Source organism: Trachurus japonicus, chromosome 8 (assembly GCF_045865225.1).
Source record: "Trachurus japonicus isolate A0001 chromosome 8, Traja_1.0".
Classification (NCBI taxonomy): domain Eukaryota; kingdom Metazoa; phylum Chordata; class Actinopteri; order Carangiformes; family Carangidae; genus Trachurus; species Trachurus japonicus.
The window spans coordinates 17,050,770-17,073,415 of NC_140914.1; the positions used below are offsets into that span (position 1 = coordinate 17,050,770).

Sequence of the window (22,646 nt, forward strand, 5' to 3'; positions counted from 1 at the left end):
AGTCTTGTATATGCTGTATTGTTTTGTGTTATATGTATCCAGGCTCCCGCAATAAGCTTTTGGTAGCTTCAATGGGAGACCTGATTCACACAAAATATGTGTTGTATGTGTCTGTGTGTATGTGAATATCTATCTATCTATCTATCTATCTATCTATCTATCTATCTATCTATCTATCTATCTATCTATCTATCTATCTATCTATCTGTCTATCTGTCTATCTGTCTATCTATCTATCTGTTATGTTGTCTGGTCATTTGCGTTTGGACTTTCCCCCAAAATCAAGACAGAGCTGACAAATATTTTCCATACTTTATTTTATACACAGTATCTGTCATAGCACAATGAACAGAGGAACAAGAAGAATCAGGTTAACAAAAGCAGGGGCAGTGAAAAGAAACACATAGAAACATCCCTGTGGCTCTAATTGTAGCCTGTAGTGGTACTGTACCCTGACTGGCCTAACATTTGATTATCTCTGTCGTGGGTCCGAAGGTGCTGATTTTATTTTGTTGGGTTTTTTTAAATCTCTCCTCTGATACAGATTCTCAATGTGAGACATGTAAACATTCAGTTTTCTCTTTACTTTAAAAGCTTTAAAATGAATCCCATTTTGGTCCAGATGTGATAGCTGCAGCCTTTATGATAAGTAAATAATTAATTCAGGGGTGACGAGCTGGTGGTACAGCAGATAGCCTTTCTAAATTTGGCAGTTTTTAAAAATCTCACTGTTGTAGCTTTGTGTGCCGCCTCTCAAAGGAAAAAACACACACACACACACACCTGCTGGACACATCTGACTGGAAAGAAAAACACTCAGTTTGGCACCGTGAAACAAAAAGCCAACATAAATATTTTACAGATATTTGTCTGTTGAAAATTCAGCTTTTTTTTTTAAGCCAAACAGGTTGGGCTACATGACAGCGAGTGGAGAAGAGATGATGAGCAGAGAAGCGAACGATGCTCGTTGGACTGGTTTGTCTCACTCTGTGCAACAAGGTAGGTAAAACTCCATGCTCCACATCGGGGGTCTCTGTATCATGCAGGGGTCTTTCTCATGCTTAGATCAGGCCTCGCCTCAGGCATGCACACAATATATAAAGAAAAGACATGTTTCTGAAATCCTCGTACCATTAACTTGGTTGTGAATTCAGTTTGTTACAGAGGGAGTCGGCCCTGAGACGACCAAGGCAAAAGGGCATTCAACTGTTTCACGCACAGTAGGTGCTGCATATTCTCTATATGACACTGAGTAGTAGAAAACAATGGATAAATAGTGGAAATATAACATATAACAAGGTTTTGCTGATACCAAAGCTACCAAAGATTCAGCCAAACATTATATATTTCTTCTTAGGGGTAATCTAAACATAGAAATGTTCAAACCGTCTAAGGTAATAAAAGCACATTCAGTTCATAGTATAAAATCTGCGAGTAACTTCTCTTTTTGAAACATATTTACAAAATAAAATAAAACTAAAGGACATACAATAGGACATAAAAGTTGAGATAAGCAGAACATAAAACAGGAACAATTAGAAACTTCTTCTGAATAAGACTCGTACAACAATTATATATCAACATAGTATATATCATAATACTAAACTTTACAATGATACCAGACACGTACTGCATCCTAGAGTCTACTGCTCATACAGTCAGAAAATAAGCATGCAAACTGAGATCTGCTTTGTGCGTATGGAAATAACATCTTTATACTTCAAAATACTGTCTCTGATCCGCACATCCGGCATTCACCCTCCCTCCATACGCAAAAAAATCCACTGCATTGAAAAGGTCCACACAGATTGTAACTGTAAGCAGAATGTGCTTCTGTTTTGTTTCTCTATGTTGGTTGGATACAGTTTAGGTCCACGGTCTACAAAAAACAACAGATAGAAACGGCCCCCTGCATAGGGGCTTTTATTGTGTTGACACTTGTTAGGAAGGCCAGAGGGGGGAGGGGAGGGGGGGTGGGGGGGTAACATTACAAGAACTTCAAGAACTGCAATAGAAATGTTTTCTTCCACTTCTACTTTGGCACTCATGTAACAGTACACTACCTCTTTCTTTGAGTATATAAATATAATATACCAACGTAGCAATTCAGAAGTAGATAAAGCCGGGACAGATCGGAAAAACGAAGCGTTTCCGTTCCTGTCGTGCATTGCAGCTTGTTGCGTAGTAAAATGGTGAACACAAGTGGGAGGATGAGAGGGATCTTGCATGTTTAATACCTAATGAGATAATAACTGATACTGAGACACATTCATACACAAGAAAAAAGGCTGCAGGTCTGGAGAAACACAGATACAGATTCAGAATTAAGAACCCATTATGAGATGTTTGGGAAAAATATCAGAGCCGTGTACTTTCACTATCACTGTAACACTTATCTCCTCTCTCTCTCTCTCTCTCCTCAGTCCGTTCTGTACATAAAGATACTGGCAACTGGTAGACAGGACACTTCAGAGGATGATATGAGTCTGTTGACACTGACAGAGGGGTATTTCGAGAGTTTGGAAGGGTCCTGTATTCAGTGGCAGTCCATAACTTTTTTTTTTTCCACTTTCTGCCTCCTCCTCATACGACGCTGTGCAGGGATGGATGGCTGAACTGAGGGTTGATGTAGGAGAAGCCAGCAAACTCGCTCTGGTCGATGTTGGCGATGACCAGCTGGTCGGGAGGGGTCAGGACGGGCTGCGTACGCGTGAAGAACTTGTCGAAATTTTCTGCTCCTTTGCCGCCCTGAAAGACAAAATCATTATCTCCGCTTTAAAAGATTACAAAAAGAGGTTCAGTTCACGCTAAGAGGTTTTGTAAAGTGATGATTAAAAGGCTTTTCCTCTCCAGTCTTTTATTAGAAAGCTTCCCAGAGGGAAGGTGGTGCAGGAAAATGTCGAAGCCTTGTGTGTAGCCGGGCAGAAGTTATAATTAGATTAGAAGCTAACCCTAAGCATCCACAGTGGAGGTCATCAGCATCAGTTTGCAGCCTCACCCGGGGCTGTCATCATGTGTCTAAGGCTCACTATATGGATAATGCTATACACCAGCACCGACACCATTACAAGTGAATGAGACAATTTCTTGTGAGTAATACACTGCAAAAACTCAAAATCTTTCCAAGAATATTTGTCTTATTTCTTGTAAAAATGTCTCATTTCTAGTCAAAACTAAACTCTATAAGACTCATCACCTAAAAATTAACTTGTTTTCAGATCATTTTCACTTGTTTCAAACTAATTTTCACTTGAAATAAGTAGAAAAATCCAGTGAAAGTAAGTTTTTTGTGCTTGTAATAAGAAAGAAAAACTTGCTCCACTATCAGATGTTTCTACTTATTCCAAGTGAAAATCTGCTTGAAAGAAGTAAAAAGTGTCTAAAAACAAGCTACTTTTAATGTGATGAGTCTTATTTAAAGTATAATGAGATTGTTTTGACTAGAAATTAGACATTTTGACTAGAAATAAGACAAATATTCTTGGAAAGATTTTGAGTTTTTGCAGTGAACAAAAAAAACCCGAATCTGTAGTCAAAAGTGGATCGAAGCCTCTGCTGTTTGCTGTTTGCGACACATTTTCCCAGGGGCAACATCAGCACGTCAGGCATTTTCAGCCGCTCTGTAGCATTACAGAAGCCGAGCCATAAAGCCTCAGATGGATGTTTTGTTTGAGAGCAGCCCTCAGACCAATTAATGACGCAGTATATGAGCTCAAGACTGTAATACACAACACAAAACCCCCCTGAATGGATGGATGGATCCATTTTTAGTCAATGCCTCCGTAAGTTGAGACGTAAACATCCGCTACGTACAGTAACCCTGCATTTATTGTGGCCCTTGTGTGTGGCAGTACAGGGGACTCTGCTCTTAGAAAGCTATTTTTATTCCTCTGTGGTAAAGAGACGCTTCGGGCGCTGTGGGCAACGAGGGGACGAGGATGCGGGGGTCTGTAAACAGAAAAGGAGCGTGTGTGTGTGGTGACAGGAGGAGGTTTAGGTGTCGGGAGGAGAGGAGGGGGAGGGGGGGGCAGATGTCAGTGGCAGCAGTGTGGGTGGCTGCAGCTGGGATCCAGCCTCATGCTCTGCTGGGTGCATATAGACCATTACAGTACACTGGGTAAAGATGAATGGGAACGCAGACATACAATATGCACCCATGTATACCCACTTAGAGACTCTGTGAGGAAGTATCTCAACTGTTCATTCAAGAGTGACATGAATTGCTTTTTTTTTATTGCGTTTTCTATATTTAGCTTCACATTCTGAAAGCTGGAAGGCAGGAAAAACCTTAATGGTATCGTGAGAGAAATGAATGAAACACACTGCTGGATGTTTTATGGTCATTTTCAAATACTGTTGTCTCCATTCATTTGTGTCCATCGTCTTTTCTTGCACTTGGAAATATTCACTTGTGTTATGTATTTCATGAACTGCACAAAATGAGCCTGATGAGTATAAAATACCAGAAGAGGAAGTTTTCACTCATGGCTCAAGTTAACAGAGTGTTTTAATACTGAGAAGTTCGGGAAAATATTGATAATGATATGTAAATAATGTGTTGTCTGTTTATCTCTTTGTTACTGGCATTAACATGGCTTATGTCGTTGAATTTTGCCTACAAAAAAGCTCATAGAGCAGTCATGGATGAAAGGACTTTAAAGTGTGTGTGCACACTGTCACCTGAAAAGAAAATTAACAGACTCAGCGGAAAGATGTAAAAATAGATTCTGTTAAGTAATGCAAATGACAATAGGTGTCAGTATGACGAAGAGGGATACGGGCTCAGAAACGTCAGAGATTGTTAAAATTACTCCCTTTACCATCTTTGGCTGTATTCAACCACTGTGTTGTTCTAATATTTCATTTGATTGAATAAGCTGCATTAACAAGGAACAGATATTCATGTATGGAAATGTAATGTGTAAATAGTTTTACAGCTGCTCGTCCATAGATGATATGACTAACAAGCGAATTTGACTGTAGGAGCTGAGCTGTACATGTACAGACTGAAAACAATCACATGTAATCATGTGATCAAATTCTGTAATATTCGACTGGTTCACAAGATAATACACAAAGCAGCCCCCCCCCCTCTGAAAAATTTTGTACAGCTCCGCTCTGAGTCGGCAATCAGAGTCTCAAGACCAGTATCCAGGGGTGACTGCATTATCCCCATGCGACACTCCTCCTTTGCACAATCTGTGTTTTCATGGACAGCCATCAAAGAATGGAACAAGCTGCCTGAAACCCTGAAAAGCAGATCAAACTATTTAAATTTCTCTCATCATTTAAAACAATGGCTACTGGAGAACCAAAGTTGCCAGCATGTTTAAAAGCAGGGCACTTGTTACTCAGTTAGTCTTTTTAAAAAAAATGTATCTTAGTATTTCTCAATGCACCCAATCCATGAAATTATCTTAAAACCTTATGGAATATGAACTATGGGATTCTAAAATGTTTTATATTCTGTATCTTGTAAGACTTAGCTTTTCTCTCCATTGATCATATAGGATAGGGTACACCTCTCTCAGGTGTGTTGCATTTGATTTGGTCTTTTTAGATGTGGAAACTGTTTATTTTTCTCTTTTTTGTATTGTGTATGTGCTGTCTACTGTCTATTTGTGTATCACTCTTGTGTAGTAGTTTGTTGTCTGCGTTTCTTGTCTGTTTGTTATATGTTACATGTTGGGGACTGCAGATGGAAATTAGCTGTGAGCTAAATCTGGGGCAACCATCATCTCATTTTCTGTAAATGATTAATGTCATTGCACAATGTCCCCTAAATAAACTAATAATAATAATAATAGCACATGTATAATACTCGCTCTCTCTCACACATACATACATACAGAGCATACAGTAACTCACCACTTTGGGTTTAAATGGCGGCTGGATCTCTTTGTTGGCCAGGCGGTCCCAGTCGATGCGTCGGAAGAAGGCCTGCTCCCTGATGTCCCTCTCCCCCTCCGGGCCACAGCCGAGACGCTTTGACGGGTGTTTGGTCATCAGCTGGTGACATGCAGAGGACGACGGATTAGAAGATGTGACAGAGGCAGTTTGGTGCTCGAGGGACATAAAAGTTCAAACAGCGAGAGGCCAAACAGTAAGATGACACAATATATTATTAGTATATATACTGTATATAAATGATCCACTTTGAAATCTTTTCATCTTGCTTGTGTTATATTATATTACATTATCACATCAGCATTATGCAGAGACCGGACTGACACTCAAATTGTTTTCACTCAACCAGCTTTAAAATAGTCACAGGAAATTGCGCTGCCTTCCCTTAGCTCAAGTTTTTTTTATTTTTTTTATTCAGCAGCCACTTTTAATTTCAACCATGAATCATTTTTTTGCAAATGAGATGTGGAGCTAAGGATGAGGAGGGGTCAGAACAATCTTCTCTGTCAGCGGCTCTAAGGCGGTGGATGTTATTAAAAAGACTTTAGATCAGAACGGCCTGAATCTTAATTGAATCTTCTCTGGCGTGTAAATTGACTCTGAAAAAACTCATTTCCTTGTTGGTAAATAATCACGATCGTGGCAGCCATGACGCTGCCTCGGTGTGATGATGACAGAAAAGTGATGTGAGCAGACCGGATCGTCACTAAGTAAAGGGGCATTTCTGAAAAACGTGGAAATCTGTGACTCAACCGGACCGACTGTGTTGAGGGAAAACTAACTACAAAATTATTTCCTGTTGGAGAGCGATGAAATCGAAAACTTGTTTGGTCCCTCTCATTAATCTAAACTTTATTGAGGCACAAAACAAAATCACTGGAGTGGCTCTTTAATTTACAACAGCTCAGGCAATCATAAGCTTCAATTGCCTGTTCAGTATGAATATCTACCATCTACCATTAAAATGTGGAAGTAATCTGTCAAACAGCAGTTTTTGATTGCAATAATTTGCCAAATTTGCTTTTCACAAGATACATGTTTCCAGTTTTAATAACTCCGATGAACAATATTAACAGCGTGGGATTTGATGGCTCTTAAATGTTTAGAACAGACCCTGCCTTCTGTTATATTACAGTACCAGGCAAAAATAACCAACAGAAACAAAAAATAACTAAATAATCGCTAGAGGCTTCAAGTCTCTGTAAATTCATTTGAAATCTACTCCAGCATTTAAATGACAGCAGTTTGATGAAACCCTGTATGTCCCTTTAAATGTACTCACTCCCTTGCAGATGGATACAGCTTCTTTCGACATGGACTTGGGATAGGACACGTTGTGCTCCATAATGGACTGGAAGAGCTCATCCTCATCTTCTCCATCAAATGGCGGCTACAGAGGATGAACACAGAATCCCATAATTGTGAATGATGATATTTTAGTAGTTGTTATCACATTTATTTATTTTTTTTATTTTTATACCAGTTCATCGCTGGTAAATGGTAAATGCCTCTTTTCCCTCATCAAATGGCTCTGGAGTTGCAACTAGCACTTATTATCAATATGGATTCATCTACTCTTAAAGCAGAAGTAAGCGATCCGGTTGTTTTGGCTAATGCTGCGTTCCAGGCAGGCTTTTGAAACCGTAAATTACAGCTTCAAGTCACGACTTACAACTTTGTAGCGTTCCAGGCAACCCACTCGTGTTTTTCCGACCTGTTTTACCTGTGAAAGTCACTATAACGGCCACTCGTAACTTCTGACCCGTGAACTCGTACCAGATCGAACTGGTACGACTTCACAGGTCGGAAAAACACAAGTTACGGGTTGCCTTGAACGCACCATAACCGCCCTCGTCCCTACGTCACCACATTCAGGCGCATCCCTTGGCTGCACACACAGCCCTGCATGCCGTTCTCTCTCCTCATTGGATAAAACTTGTAGGATACGAGAAAAGTTTTCTCCTCGGCTCAGAGCAGAGCAGAGTGACTGACAGACCCGTGTTTCGGTCCAAACACTCTATGTAAGTGATTGCTGTCGGAAGATAGAACTATTTAAGACTTATACTAACACAAAAATATCGCTTACTTCTGCTTTTTTACAATGTCAGACAGTGCTGAACAATCTCCCGCAGAGTTTCCAAGAGTTCAAGGTGACATGTAAAAATTAGCTGTTTTGTCTGAGCAACAGTCTAAAACTGAAAGCAGAAGTAAGCGATATTTTTGTGTTAATATAAGTCTTAAATAGTTATATCTTCCGACAGCAATCACTTACATAGAGTGTTTGGACTGAAACACGGGTCTGTCATTCCCTCTGCTCTGCTCTGAGCCCAGGAGAAAACTTTTCTTGTATCCTACAAGTTTTATCCAATGAGGAGAGAGAACGGCATGAAGGGCTGTGTGTGCAGCCAAGGGATGCGCCTGAATGTGGTGACGTAGGGACGAGGACCAATAGATCCATGACGAGGGCGGGGGCTGCTAACTCCATCGGCTGACAAGACGTTATGGTGCGTTCAAGGCAACTCGTAACTCGTGTTTTTCCGACCTGTGAAGTGGTACCAGTTCGATCTGGTACGAGTTCACGGGTCAGAAGTTACGAGTGGCCGTTATAGTGACTTTCACAGGTAAAACAGGTCGGAGAAACACGAGTGGGTTGCCTGGAACGCTACAAAGTCGTAAGTCGTGACTTGAAGCTGTAATTTACGGTTTCAAAAGCCTGCCTGGAACGCAGCATTAGCCAAAACGACCGGATCGCTTACTTCCGCTTGAAGATGTTCACTTTACAGTGAAGTCACTGAAGCTGTCATTGTTACAGCACAGCTTGATGGATAAACAGCGGTCACTGTACAGTAATTATGGGGTGATGGAGACCATGTGTTACCTGTCCTGCCAGCATCTCATACAGAAGAACTCCATAAGCCCACCAGTCCACTGATTTTCCATAGGGTTGATATGCTATAATCTGAAAGAGAGAAAATGGTTAAAAGGTTGAACACTTGAAATGATTACACTGCTAGTGATAACACCAGTTTCTACAATTACTATCAACTTCAGCGATATAAAAGAGGGCTTTGTTTCTGTTGTCTCCATCCCGTCAATATTGTGTGATTACCGGCAGGTGAAGATGAATGCAGCGCTGCAAAAGCACTGTAGTCAAGAAATCATGGTCATATTGAAAGTAGCGTTTCTCCCATCCAAACCCTGACAAAATCAACCACCATTAAATACTGTCAGCTATTCTGAGCTGCCATAACAAAGACGCTTTCTCCTACCATCCAATTTGCCATCCTACACCTCCCTCCCACACACACACACAGTCTACACACTGACACACACATACACAATAATAATCAAGTGGAGCAAGGAACTAAATCACAGCTGCACTTGCTCTTAACATGGACGGAGATTGAGCTTTTTTTTTTTTACAGTTCACAAAGTTACAATTTGTGGCTTGGCTTGGATAACAAAAACAACACCTGCAACAGCATATGACCTGCAAGTGTTCATGATGTATGTATCTAATTAGAAAACGCCACTATGATTTTCCATCCTCTGAAACACAACTTCTTTGGATGAGGAGTAAAGATTTATATGCCATAAATGGAAGATCATAAGATGTGTCAGAAAGGCGGTGAGATAGCTCATGAGGTCATTACAAAGACATTAATATCTCTAAAAAGAAAAAAAATGTCATGATTATTTCTGTACTTCTGCCATGAAGGATGGAAACCCCAGGCGGTCCTTAGGACAAGCTTTCTACATGAAGTTCCCAATGAGAAACCAGGGGTGAGGGCTTCCCTCACCTTCCACCTGTGAGATAACAAGACCCCCCACCCATGAGCCGGCGCAGACACCAGGGCAGGTACACAAAGAAATTCATGTTCACACATCAACAAACACATAAAACCTCTCATTACCCTCGGTGAATCATCTCTGGTCTTTATGCTGCAAAGGCATACACACACACTACCCAGTTTCTATATGCAGATGAATGCATTTACAAACAGCCTCAGTGATAAAAGAGGACTGTAAATTAGTTTTTAATCTCTTGTTCATTTTCCTACTAAATTAATTTTTTTCCCCCTTTTGAACATTCACTCTAACTCCATTGCTGATTGTCATTTTGTGTAAAGGTCATTGTGGAAAAGAACATCAGTCAGTACTCTAAAATGTAAATACAAACAACACTTTCAGTGTATAGGCATTTGAAAACATTGAAGGCAAATAAAGTATGTTACATATATTTCATTAAAAGTGTGACATGTTTTATTTAACAAAACAACATTTGCCATTTATTTGCAGGGGGATTCAGTATTTTGTTGAGAAATGCAGAATAATGTTGTTTCCTGCATTCTGCATCCCAATATACACGGTTGCCCACGAGGTTGGAATTAGGGATGTCACGATTATGCATTTTCTTGACACGATTATTGTCAGCGAAATAATCGCGGTACTACGATTATCACAATTATTATGCATTAATTAAATCAAATATAGTCAAAATATAATTACATTACTCATATGTTTACAGAAAATATTTCAAGTATCTATTAATATAGGAACAATTATTAATCCCCCAGAGGAAATGTTTGAAATATTCAGGTCATAAATTGTCATCTATACCAAATGTTTACGTTTATTTTAATCGTTTTTTGTTTTGTTTTGTTTTCTTTAAATTACAAATGACACGCTAACATTTAAATTCCTACCAATTCAATGTTACGTTAGGTAAATGGACCAGTATCTGTGCATTAACCTTTATTTTCACGCACATATGGTTCCAACATAATCTTTTTTGGAAAGGAACGGTATTTAGGAATCTTTACGATTAATTAATTGTGGCGTTTAATACCACGATTAATTGTGAAAACAAGTAATTGTGACATCCCTAGTTGGAATAAAACATTTTTTTAACCTCTTCTCATGAAACGATTGTGACAGTGTGATTCATTCTTGATAGATAAAGTGTATATCTTCTTGAAACTTTATTGATCAATCTTTTCCAAACATATCACTGTGAAAATTAAACCACAATTAACCTTTGTAATAGGAATAAAAAGAGGAAGGTGTCTGAAAATGAAATTATTCGAACTTTATGGGCAACTGTGAATCTACTGTACAACAGGTGGATGTTGTCTGGCTCACTTCATATGTTTTGATAAGGCAGGCCGGCACTCAGTGGCGGTTAAGGGGGACAGATATCGGTGGCCTGAGGCACATGGGAGTCCCATACAGAGGTCAGGGAAAGGTCTCAGTTTGGCCCTTTAATGTGATCAAGTAAGACAATGTACTCATGCATGCATATTAATGACAAATCAGTTGATATGTATTTACTGTATACTATATATGATATGTGTTGAAAACACATTTCAACAACTTGTCATCTTACACCTCACCTCTTGCTGTTATTGCAAAATTGATGGGGCTGAAACACTTTGCCAGTTAAGTAAGTAAGTAAGTAAGTTTAATTTATATAGCACTTTTCATAGATAAAATCACAAAGTGCTTTACAACAAGGATAAAATGCAATAAAAAGACATACGGAAAGTATTCAGACCCCTTTAAATTTTTCACTCTTTATTTCATTGCAGCTATTTGCTAAAATCAAAAAAGTTCATTTTATTTCTCATTAATGTACACTCAGCACCCCATCTTGACAGAAAAAAACAGAAATGTAGAAATTTTTGCAAATTTATTAAAAGTTGTCGTCTCCACACCCTGCTTTCCCCCAGCTCCCTTTGTTTACTACCCATTTGTGTATTTTAATGTCTAAACCTTGTACCCACTGTATATGTGACATGTACAGTATCTGATATAATGTGTCTCTCCCTCTCTCTTTCTCACCCACACACACAATATTGGAAAACATATAGCTCCTTCGCTCTATGGACACGTGGAATTAAAATGTGATCCTGCACAGGAGGAAGGATTGTTGTTGATTTTTCCTTGCAGAGAGAGAGAACAGCTTGCATTAGCGGATATGGTTGTTAATCCTCTAACTCCAAAACTGAATGTTTGCTCCCTCGCTGCAGGTGAATATTGAAAACAATTTTTAAAGACATGTCGTGAGGACGGAAGGATTATTAGGAAAACAAAGTGCCTAGAAACTCGAGAAAGCACACATGGGGAAGCTGAACGGTCGGACCACTGTGATTAGATGTCCAATTAATTTGTTTTGTATATATTTCCAGCCGTCTCTCAGTGCAGTGGCAACTCAAGCGAACGGAGAGGGTCAGGTAGGAATAGCAGCTAATGAAGAGAAATGTAGGAGAGGAGGAGGAATGTATTATTTATTTGTCATGAAGTACTTGGCAATTAACCTGTGTGTGTGAGTTGCCTTCAGAGCTAAGCGTGGGTGGTGGTGTAGAAGTGGGTGTGGATGAAGCATACAATTTGTAAAATTGTATCCATTGTCCATGATTCCTCATGGCTGACCTGGGATAAACAGACTATTGAAAATAATGTGTATTTCAGTGTTGAAACTAACTCTAATCTTTAGTCCCAGGCTAATACTTAGCATCTTTGCTCATTAGATGCTAAACAGGCAAAAGGTTTTTTGTCTATGTCTACTATAGTGATGATTTCAAAACCATCTACTATCATTATAAATTTGTTTGGTTGTCTATCACAGGCTAGTTGTTAATTTAACATTACTACTCTCTGCCACTACTAACTGCTTCACCAGACATTGGTCTCCTGGTCAACTAGCCTATAATTCGATGACTTTTCGATCATCTTTCCTGGTCAACTATAAATTGCTGGCTTTTCAAGAACACGTAATTTCCCAGTCAACTCTAAATCAATGACTATTCAACATCAGTATTAGGAATCGATGGTCAATCAATAATAGGCTACATGTAAGCAGAACTATAAATCAATGTTGTTTCAGTGTTACTGTTATCAACGTTATCTTATGTTGGGTTTCATCGCTACTGTAATGGTGATTCAACATTGATTTTGCATTGAGATTTCACTTTCAACCATTCAGATGGAAAATGAACATGGTTTCAATGCGGTCTTGCTATCTGGGATGCTAACATGAACTGAATGATTCTTGATATTGTTGAGGCGTAGGCTACTTCTTGTGTTATATAGTCTCACCTCTGGAGCGATGTAGTCTGGTGTGCCACAGAAGGTGCGTGTGGTCATGCCTTCGTACATGTTCTCCTTGCACATGCCGAAGTCAGCTATCTTGATGTGGCCCTCCGAGTCCAGCATCACATTGTCCAACTTCAGATCCCTGCACCAGAGACAAGTTGTTGTGAGCATATACAGTATGTATATATGTAAACATTTTCAACATCTGGATTCAGGACTGTTTTGAAATGTTGTATGTTTTTGCAGGAAAATCCAGCCACCAGTATGCCACCTCCACCTGTCTGAGCGGTTTATCAGCTCACAGCACACACACACACACACACACACACACACACACACACACACACACACACACACATCCACTTGTTACAAACCATTCTTTCTTAGCCTTAAATCATTTCCCCCCTCACTCTGCTTCCTCTGTTCTTTTTTTTTTTTCCTTCTTCTTATAATTCAGCCTGTGTCTCAGCCTGTTTCATGTCTCAGCTCTTCATTTTCTTCCCCTCACTCTTCCACTCACTTCTGTCAGTTAGATCTGTTTTAAAGTGGAGTCGGGAAACACAAGACGGGTGGGATGTGAGGAGTCGATGGAACAGGCAGGGTGACCTTGGTCTGTGTCAAGCACTTCCTTCTGTCCTTCTATTTTTGTGTTTTTGCATCAGGGTTATTGCCATTTTCGCAAGTGTATAAAAAACTATGCAGTTTGAATACAGACAGACTATCAAGGTCAAACCTACACTTCCATTTGAAATCTCTTCCTCTCACTCATGTCCTCCCTTTGGATCTTCCTACTTCTCCTCTTCTTGTGTCATTTCTTATGTCTTTCTGTTACCTCCTGATTCTCGTGTCCTGTTCTAGTCTGCGTTACTCTGCCCATAAATCATCTTGTCATGTCCCACTTCAGTTTCCTATGGCTCTGTTGAAGGATGGGTGTCAAACCAGTACTTTTATTGGCCAACCAAATTGGTTTGATATCATCAAGGATCACAAAGTGCCTTGTCATTCGATACCTAAAGAGTAAATGAGTGAAACTCATCAGTGTCAGTCAGCCAATAAGCAAGCAGCAGGAGCAGGATCTACAGTACTAATGCTGGTGACTAGTTATTTATCTATTTTTTTTTAGCTTTTTGCCTTTATGTGATAGAATAGTTGAAAGAGACAGCAAATGGGGAGGCAGAGAGGGGGAATGACATGCAGCAAAGGGCCACCTTCTCAACCCACTGAACTATACGGCGCCCCAGTTGCTTATTTATTACAGTAACACAAACACTTTTGAGAGTGTGAATAAACTGATAAAATTGGCAAAAGTGTCAAAAGTCACAGCATTGGTGTCAGTACTGAAGTGTTTTACGTAATACCCAGATCAAGCTCCAGATCTGTACAGGTGCATTTTAAAATTTGAAGTGAATATGACACCTAATTATACTGTGAAGCTGGCTTTGACCTGCGCCACCCACCTGTAGATGATCCCCTTCCGGTGCAGGAAAAATAAACCGACAGCGATCTCGGCAGCATAAAACCTGCAAATATTAGAAAATATAAAAACAATTTAAAAAGTATAAATATATAAATGTATACACACAACATATGTGATGTTACATAAGTCATAGTGCTAACCAGATGTGGCTGTCAATTATGTAACCCGCCTGCAGGGTATCTTCATGATCCTAAAAACATACTGTGTGTGTGTGTGTGTGTATGAACTGTAGTGCCCTTACACTGCTTGCGGCTCTTTAAACTTGCCCATACGCTGGATATGATACATGAGGTCTCCTCCGTTAATGTACTCCATCACAAAATACAGTCGATCCTAGGGGAAAAAAAGAAATTAACCAAAAAGCAGCACTCAAGAGATTCTGCACAAAGACAAATGCAAGTGGTGGTGAAGTAAGGACAGCAGTGCATTACGCTGAATGATCTCCAGGCGGAGAAAAAGTTCAATATGATGTATATGATCTTCAGAAATGATCTTGTTTCGTAGTCTACAGCTGTACAGTATATCTTACTGTACAATAAGACATTTTCACTTTCAGATATATTAACATGCCAAACATGACCTATTCTTTCAGTATAGATTGGTCAGGTTGTATACCTGTATTATAAGACAGGAAGCTTTGATCAGTAAATGTAGTTCTTATCAAAGACTCTTTGAGTCACCCTGTCTACGCACACAGTTGACGTCATGCTGGAGACTTCGTATTCAAGGGTGGTCTCAGCTCAGTAACGGTTTTCTCTGCAGGGGCGCCGGCAAACGAGTGTGAATAAATGTAGGAGAGGGAAATACACATATACTGTAATAACGGACAGACAAACACACACACACACTGCTTTAAAATGCCAGGGAATGGATAGATGGCTGATGAAAAAATGAGGGAACATAATGGCACCCTTTAAATCAAGCAAAATGACTTTTTTTATGGAGTCTGTGTGTTTGTGCTTCAACAGGTGTGAGTGTGCCTGAGAGGTTTCTACACACCACAGTCTGGAAGCAGGAGTGGAGCTGCGTGAGAAAAGGCGGTTTGTCTCGCTGGGCCAAGACTCTTTTCTCCACCATCGTACATTCAACATCGTCATCCTGGATCACCACGTCTTTCTTCAGGATCTTGATGGCGTACAGCTCCTCCGTTGACTTCATCTCTGCCAACATCACCTATAGTCGAACATAAGACGCCACAGGTCAAAGGTCAAAATGAAAAAATCTTGGCCCCCGAAGAACTAAAGAAGAAGCATTAGAGTCATTTCTGTCCCGTCACACCGTGTTTGTGGGGCCTCACCTTGCCGAAGCTGCCCTTCCCTAGCAAGGCCAGGAAGTTGAAGTCGCTGAGTCGGACCCGGTCCATGTTACCTGAAGGCAGGCTGAACCGCCGGTGATCTGACGGCGTGATCACTTTCTTACCGTGGCCCAGCTTGGCTTTCTGTACGACACACATGCAATAGAAATGGCATTAAAATGAAGAGCATGTTGCAGATTTGAACGTGTCGTCTCCTGTGGGTGTCTCACAAGAGACTTTACAGACACAATATTATAGCAAAAAAAAAAAAGAAAAGAAAGAAAAGCAAATCCAAAAACATGAAGAAAATCTCAGGGGAAATTTTGAGTTATTTGCACATTCCTCTTTTGTGCTTCTACAGTTTGATGCCTCCTCCTCCCATAGGACTTCAATGGGGCATTTTGCCAGTCTGCATGCTGGAGTCAGAAGCTGATAATGTAATGACCACGAAAGCATTTTTACAATGTAATAAAAATATCTCTCTAAATAGACTGAAAATGCAAGAACCTGTCAACGAATCATGATGCAATAAAACATTTAAAGAATCAGTGATTATGATGTGCAACATGAAACTATTGTGGTTTTAAAATATATTAAATGAGCATTATTGCATTTTCAGTTCCCTTTAGGATATTTTTATTTTTGCATGCTGGCTATTTTATTCAAATACATTAAGATATGCACTGTGATTTAGTAGTTATTACATTATCACTTGCTACCAGGTTGACACCAGTATTCTTCACCATCAAACATCTGCTTAAGCAACATGGAGCTTCTCTGTTCTTTGCAGAGAAAACACAATAATCTAGTTTTTTTTCACTGACGTGCCACTTGTTACATCCCGACATCCTCGCAGACATTCAGCAGGGTCTCACTTCGCTGGTGCGATGTGGGGGAATTGCGAGGAGGGGGGGGCGGTCAGCAGGGGGGTGCCAGTGTTGCGAGGTTCCCTGTTGTTACAATGACTGGCCTGCCAAGTGTCTTTGAACAAAAAGGGCAATTAGGACCCTGCCAGCTTCCCTCCACGGCCCCAGCGGTTCTCTATTCATGCCAGCCAGAGCGGAGAAAACAGGCGACCGGTGGGGTATAGACTGTTGGCTGTTGCCAGGCCAACCGTTTCTCTACCTCTGACTGACAATACACTCTGCATTATTATCTGTGACACATATTTGACTAGGAGTAAGTGCCAGTACGTCTACACACATCAACAGCAGACTGACAATCACATTAACTAGTTAGAGAGGGAATATCATTGGCTCTATAATACGCTACCAAATACACTAGTCAATTAGAGTTAATTACTTTCAGGGGTGATGAGTCCAAGAGGAGACAGCTGGATAGAAAATGAGCAGGTTTCAAACACACAGATGTCAAACAACAACAAGGTTGCAAATAGAAGAAAAATAAAGGATGCATATGCCTACAGTTTAACATGTGTGTTTTTAAAAGCATAATTAAGGTTTTGTATCATCAGTTATCAATTTCACATCCTTCAGTTATTACCCTAGGATGCATGTGGCAAAACCTGTGGTTCCTCACCCAGCCAACAGCAAGTCTGAGAGGACCCAAAACGATGAAAAGTAAAAAAAAAAACACTTTACAATAAGGGTCCCTTAATTAACATTAGTTAGTACATTATTAAGCATTAATTAACTGTTAACAGAAATATTAACAATCATTATTATGTATTACTTAGGATTAGGAAACACATTAATTAATGTAGCCTATTAGTAAACAGTTAATTAATGTTCACTACTAAAAGTTAGTTAATACATTTAAAAGTTGAATAATGTAATTAGTTATCATTATGTATGCATTACTCAGCATTAATTAACACATTAGTTTATATAATAATGCTTAATAATGTACTAACTAACGTTAATTAAGGGACCCTTATTGTAAAGTGTTACCAAAAATGTTTATCTGATTGTTTTCTTGTCTTTTCTCTTTTTTTTTAAACTTGGAAAATACAAGATTTTCACCTTTAATTCTTCAAAAGACAGAAAACACAGAAATGAAAAAAATAAAAATAAAAAAATCAAATTTCTTCTGTCATTTCTTCTGACATTTGAACAATATGTTGATCCTGTGCTCACATCATCACCTGTGCACCACAGAGACATGTCCAGAACGCACTTTACAAACAAACGTTGCATATCTAACATATATGAAAATGAGAAAACTTCACATTATATACAAGCAGTCCACAAAACCACATGTACAGTACCTGCTTCAACACAATCAATCAAAAGTTGGGATATTTATGTCAGTAACCACACAAGAGTTGGATTCAAACACATACGTATCATACAGCCACGCATCAGTGTCATAGTAAATATAACACTGCCACCATGTGGACAGATTTAGCATGCACACCAAGACCCTGTGTGTCTATTCATTCAAACAGTTACTGAGAAGAAGTGAGTCCATGCTTCATGTCCTAACAGCCTTCTATAGTCCAGATCGGACTAGTAGAAGGCGGGCTGCGGACCACACTGTAGGAGACACCACCAGAGGCGGTGGTTCACAAATTTACTAACAACGATGCTGTTTAGTGTTTGTGTGTCGGATAGAAAGTTTATACAGCAGCTCTTTTATTCAAATTGTATATTCGTAATTATGGTGAAACTTTGTCTGGTTTTGCCATTTTAACCATTGGCAGCAGATGCTATATGTGTCCTCAATATCTCTTAAATTAAAGGGATAGTAGCATTTTTTTTAAAGTGGGGTTGTATGATCTACAAATAGCCTCTAAGTACTTTAATTGCAGTAGAAGACTCTCTGCACTCCTCCCGTTAGCAACGCCAGCCCATAGCCCTGCCCAGAGATTTACAACATACATTGTTGTGAATGGACCCAAAGAAACGGCCTATTTTCGTGGCCTAAAAGAGGTTTTACCTGAAAAAAAAATACACAGTTCCATTGTTCGCTATAATATATTATAGCCCTTCAAAGTGCAGGAAAAACACAGTTTTTATTTGGAGCTAACCAACTGCTGATCGGCGGGCGCTAACCCTGGGCCGGAGGGATACGTGAGTTGGTTAGGTCCAAATAAAAACTGCATTTTTCCTGCACTTTGAAGGCCTGGAGAAAAATATATTATAGCAAACAAAGGAACTGTGTATTTTTTTCAGGTAAAACCTCTTTTAGGCCGCAAAAATAGGCCGTTTCTTTGGGTCCATTCACAACACTGTATGTTGTAAATCTCTGGGCAGGGCTATGGGCTGGCGCTGCTAACGGGAGGAGTGCAGAGAATCTTCTACTGCAATTAAAGTACTTACGGGCTATTTGTAGATCATACAACCCCACTTTAAAAAAATGCTACTATCCCTTTAATATGTGTGTGATTAAAAAACTGAGACAGAGCAGGAAAAAGTTAATGCAAGCAGTTAGAGCAATACAGCGATGAAACATTACTGTAATTTAGTGTGCACTGGTTCAACTATGTGCTGCTGTGTTGAGCCTTTGTTAGTAAATCAGATTGATTTGTGGAAGCTCTTGAGAGATCCACAAACAATCCTAATAAAGTAAGTAAAGTGAGTGTGATGCAAGCTGGGAGTGAAGAAAGTGGAGACGGAGCAGGCAGGAGAGCTACCTTGAGATAGTGGATATTTAACTGGCAGGCCTAGAAGAAAGAAGAAACTCACTTATTAGTCAAAAGCTTAGCAGTTGGTGTGTGCGTGCGAGTCTGGCTGTAAAAAACAAAACAAAACATAACACATGGAGAAATCCTGAAACTAAAACATGGTTTAGAAAAATACAATGAATCAACAACAAGCATGATGATGACTACTGTAGAACGCTGATTAATTCCTTTTCTGTCACATCTGGCTGCATCTCTGTATCTTGCACTAGTTTCCACGGCAACCACACAGTTGTGTGAAGACGGCAGCCTCAGAGGAAAGTCAAGGTCAATGTTATACAGTATGACGACAAGCAGAAAATTTGAAACAACAAGGCTCAGTGTCTTGCTGTGAGCAGATGACATTTTCATATTAAAACACCTGAGCCGGGCTTTAATAAAACTGCCCTCATTCCTGTTTCCTTCCCTTCGCTTCCATACAGCATTTTTACCTTTTACCTGTGTGTTATTAATAGTGGGGTGGGGGTGATGATGTGAGCTCTATTTATGCTCTCTTGTGGTGCAGAAATAGAAACCATCTAGACAGACAGCTGCAGTAAACAGACCGGCCACTAGAGAGTGAGCGTTAGTTGCAAAAAAATGTTTCTTTGGTCATGATTAAAGGACCATACCTGTGTTTGGTTTTTTCATTTATTGTCCTACTACAAATAAATAACATGCTGTCATTCAAAACGAACTGCAGATGGACTCCATCACAAATATTTAATATTAAATTAGATTATATAGTGTGGTAAAATTCAAACTAGACATTTCTCAAGCACATCACAGACTTCAAATCAGCACTCAAGTATGGCCGCATTTCCTTATGTTGTCCCTATGAATGTGTTCGATTCCCACTGAGTTTCTCTGTACTGGATTAAGCAGTTGCCAGGGATGATGGTGATGACTTGTAGTAAACTGGATTAAACCGACTGAAACAATGTCACCGGGAAGAAATCAAAAGATGCTGCTGATGAAAAATGAAATTAAGAAGAAAAAAAGTATTTTACGTTAGAGCTCCATAACGTGGTTCTCCTTGGGTTGGATTAGAAAACAAAGTCGGCTATTCTCTGTCTATCATATGTCTATTATCTGTATATCATATATTTTTCTTTTACCTTTTTAATGTCAACAAATTCTCATGGGTCGGCGTGAGTCTGTCCCCCCAGACCTTCAGAGACAGGTCAACCAGTGCTACTGTGTAGATGTTTTAATAGCTCTTGGACAACAATGGAGGTCTGTGGCATATAATTAGTCGGGAGGTTAAGCGACTTTTGACTTCAAGTCATGATGCAAAGGTCCCCTTTGGCATGGAAGTACCTTAGGGTCATACAAATAAATCTATCCTAAGACACAAGTGAGATCACACTTTGTATCCGAAATAAACACATTTTTAAAATGCCTTTTTTTAATTGAGAAAACGCATGTTAAAAGCACATTCCATTTAGAAAGTCCATATAAACCTCAATGTTTTCAGCTCCTGGATGTGATCTACAGCTTATTTGTGACATGATTGCAATATGTCAGGATTGTTTCTCAATTTGAATGATGAACAGGGATCTAATGCCTTTCAATCTGTAGGGTGGACTGACATAGGAAGCATAAAGTCCAGTCAAGACATTCCATTATGGCTAATTTGAAATAAGAAATACAGATATTGTAACATCATGAGATTGATAAGATGAGCATTAACAAGTATTCACAAAAGTAAAAATCTACCAAAATAATGAAGCTTACCAGTTTCTCAGCATTACTCTGAGAGAGGATCTTAGCCAGCGATACGGTACAGGTGAAATAAGTCAGTCCTAATCATATGCTTTATGTGAGAGCTGCGAACCTAAACTTCCCTATATGTATATAAAAGCTGAACATTGCTTACTAAGGGCGTTCTACACTAAAAATTGTCAGTTTACTTTAGGAGCACAATGTAAAATGTATTCAGTATCAGGTTATATAAGCTTTAAATAACGTAGAGGGTCCAATGTGATCCATTTTTATATTTGAGAACAGTAAAAACATTTTTCCTTTGACTTTAAGTTGACTTCTAATATGACCCAGAATGGGTCATACATGTAAATTCACCTTTTTAAAATCAACATACACAAGCAGTAACTACGGTAGTTCTAGGTAGGCCTATATTTTGACCAACACAATATTTGGCTATTTGGTCTTTCCTGACACTACTGTGGTATGAATTACATCTTATTATTTAACTACTTGTAGGCTATATCTGTTGCACTCCGTCTGATGTTCAACAAATCAGTATCAGTACAGTTTTATTAATGTTTTTACATTAATAAAACCCAATATCCTGTCATACAAGCAGCTGCATGTTGTCTCAGAAGCTGTAGATAACATCCAGGAGCTGAAGGCATCAGGTGATCTGCCTGAGTTTATATGGACATTCTAAATGCAATGTGCTTTTAACATGCGTTTTCTCAATTAAAAAAAGGCATTTTAAAAACATGTTTATTTCGGATACAAAGTGTGATCTCACTTGTTTTTAAAATGCCTTTTTTTTGGGCTTACCCTCCCTACTAATAATAGGGCAATCACCATCATCACACTACTTTGACTACATTGACAACAAGTTCACTTCACTTTCACTTTGAATGTAGACTTTTTCAGTGTATGTGTTAGTAATGACAATAAGAAATGGAGGAAACTTTGCCAGCTCGCATTGTCAATGTAGCAATTGCAGACACGTGCTGTGCTGGAAATAGCTTACACTGGAGTCCAATGAGGCCAAGGAATTACAGTAAGAGCCTTAAAGCTGTTCTTTTGACATCCATAAAACCCCCTGCTGGGCTTCGTTTAGACAGTCACTGGCATTATTCCCCCTCTGTGTCACTTCTCAGATGTGTTAGCTGAGTACAGCCCAGTCTAAACAGTGACACACAACTTTTGATGGTGGGTCATCTTCGTCTACTTGTCACTCTGCAATAACAACCACAGATATACACTTTGATGTTTATCTTTATAACGCTGATAACTGAGCTGAGTGCTCATGTCTGCACCTTCTACAATAACAGGTTAAGTGTTATGAATTATTATTATGTGTCACTATACTTGCTCTTCTTACATATGGATTGCTGGAAATTGTTTTTTTGTTGTTGTTTGTGCTGCCTGTATTATTAACATTATCATGATTTACTTTCTGTTTATTTGAAGGATTGTTTTATTCTGTTAAAAACGTGTAAAAGTACAGTAATGAGAAACCATTTCAGGGACCTACATTTAAAAAAAAAAAG

The 22,646-nt window shown here is 39.3% G+C and overlaps 1 protein-coding gene across 2 annotated transcripts in view; it reads right to left on the minus strand.

Annotated features, from left to right (window-relative positions):
* Window positions 1–300: 300 nt before the first annotated feature.
* The window catches only part of prkcab (protein kinase C, alpha, b), a 128,843-nt gene continuing 106,497 nt past the window's right edge, over window positions 301–22,646 (minus strand). The window contains exons 9-18 of one of the 2 annotated variants that reach the window (XM_085784297.1): window positions 19,369–19,398; window positions 15,777–15,917; window positions 15,479–15,652; window positions 14,721–14,812; window positions 14,460–14,522; window positions 13,006–13,144; window positions 8,786–8,866; window positions 7,190–7,297; window positions 5,869–6,009; window positions 301–2,748 (exon numbers count right to left, since the gene is read on the minus strand). In XM_085784297.1, coding sequence (XP_085640423.1) covers window positions 2,584–2,748; window positions 5,869–6,009; window positions 7,190–7,297; window positions 8,786–8,866; window positions 13,006–13,144; window positions 14,460–14,522; window positions 14,721–14,812; window positions 15,479–15,652; window positions 15,777–15,917; window positions 19,369–19,398 — 1,134 coding nt within the window. In that variant the 3' untranslated portion in view covers window positions 301–2,583. The remainder of the gene's footprint in view (window positions 2,749–5,868; window positions 6,010–7,189; window positions 7,298–8,785; window positions 8,867–13,005; window positions 13,145–14,459; window positions 14,523–14,720; window positions 14,813–15,478; window positions 15,653–15,776; window positions 15,918–19,368; window positions 19,399–22,646) is intronic. The other variant, XM_085784298.1, reaches the window with a different exon arrangement.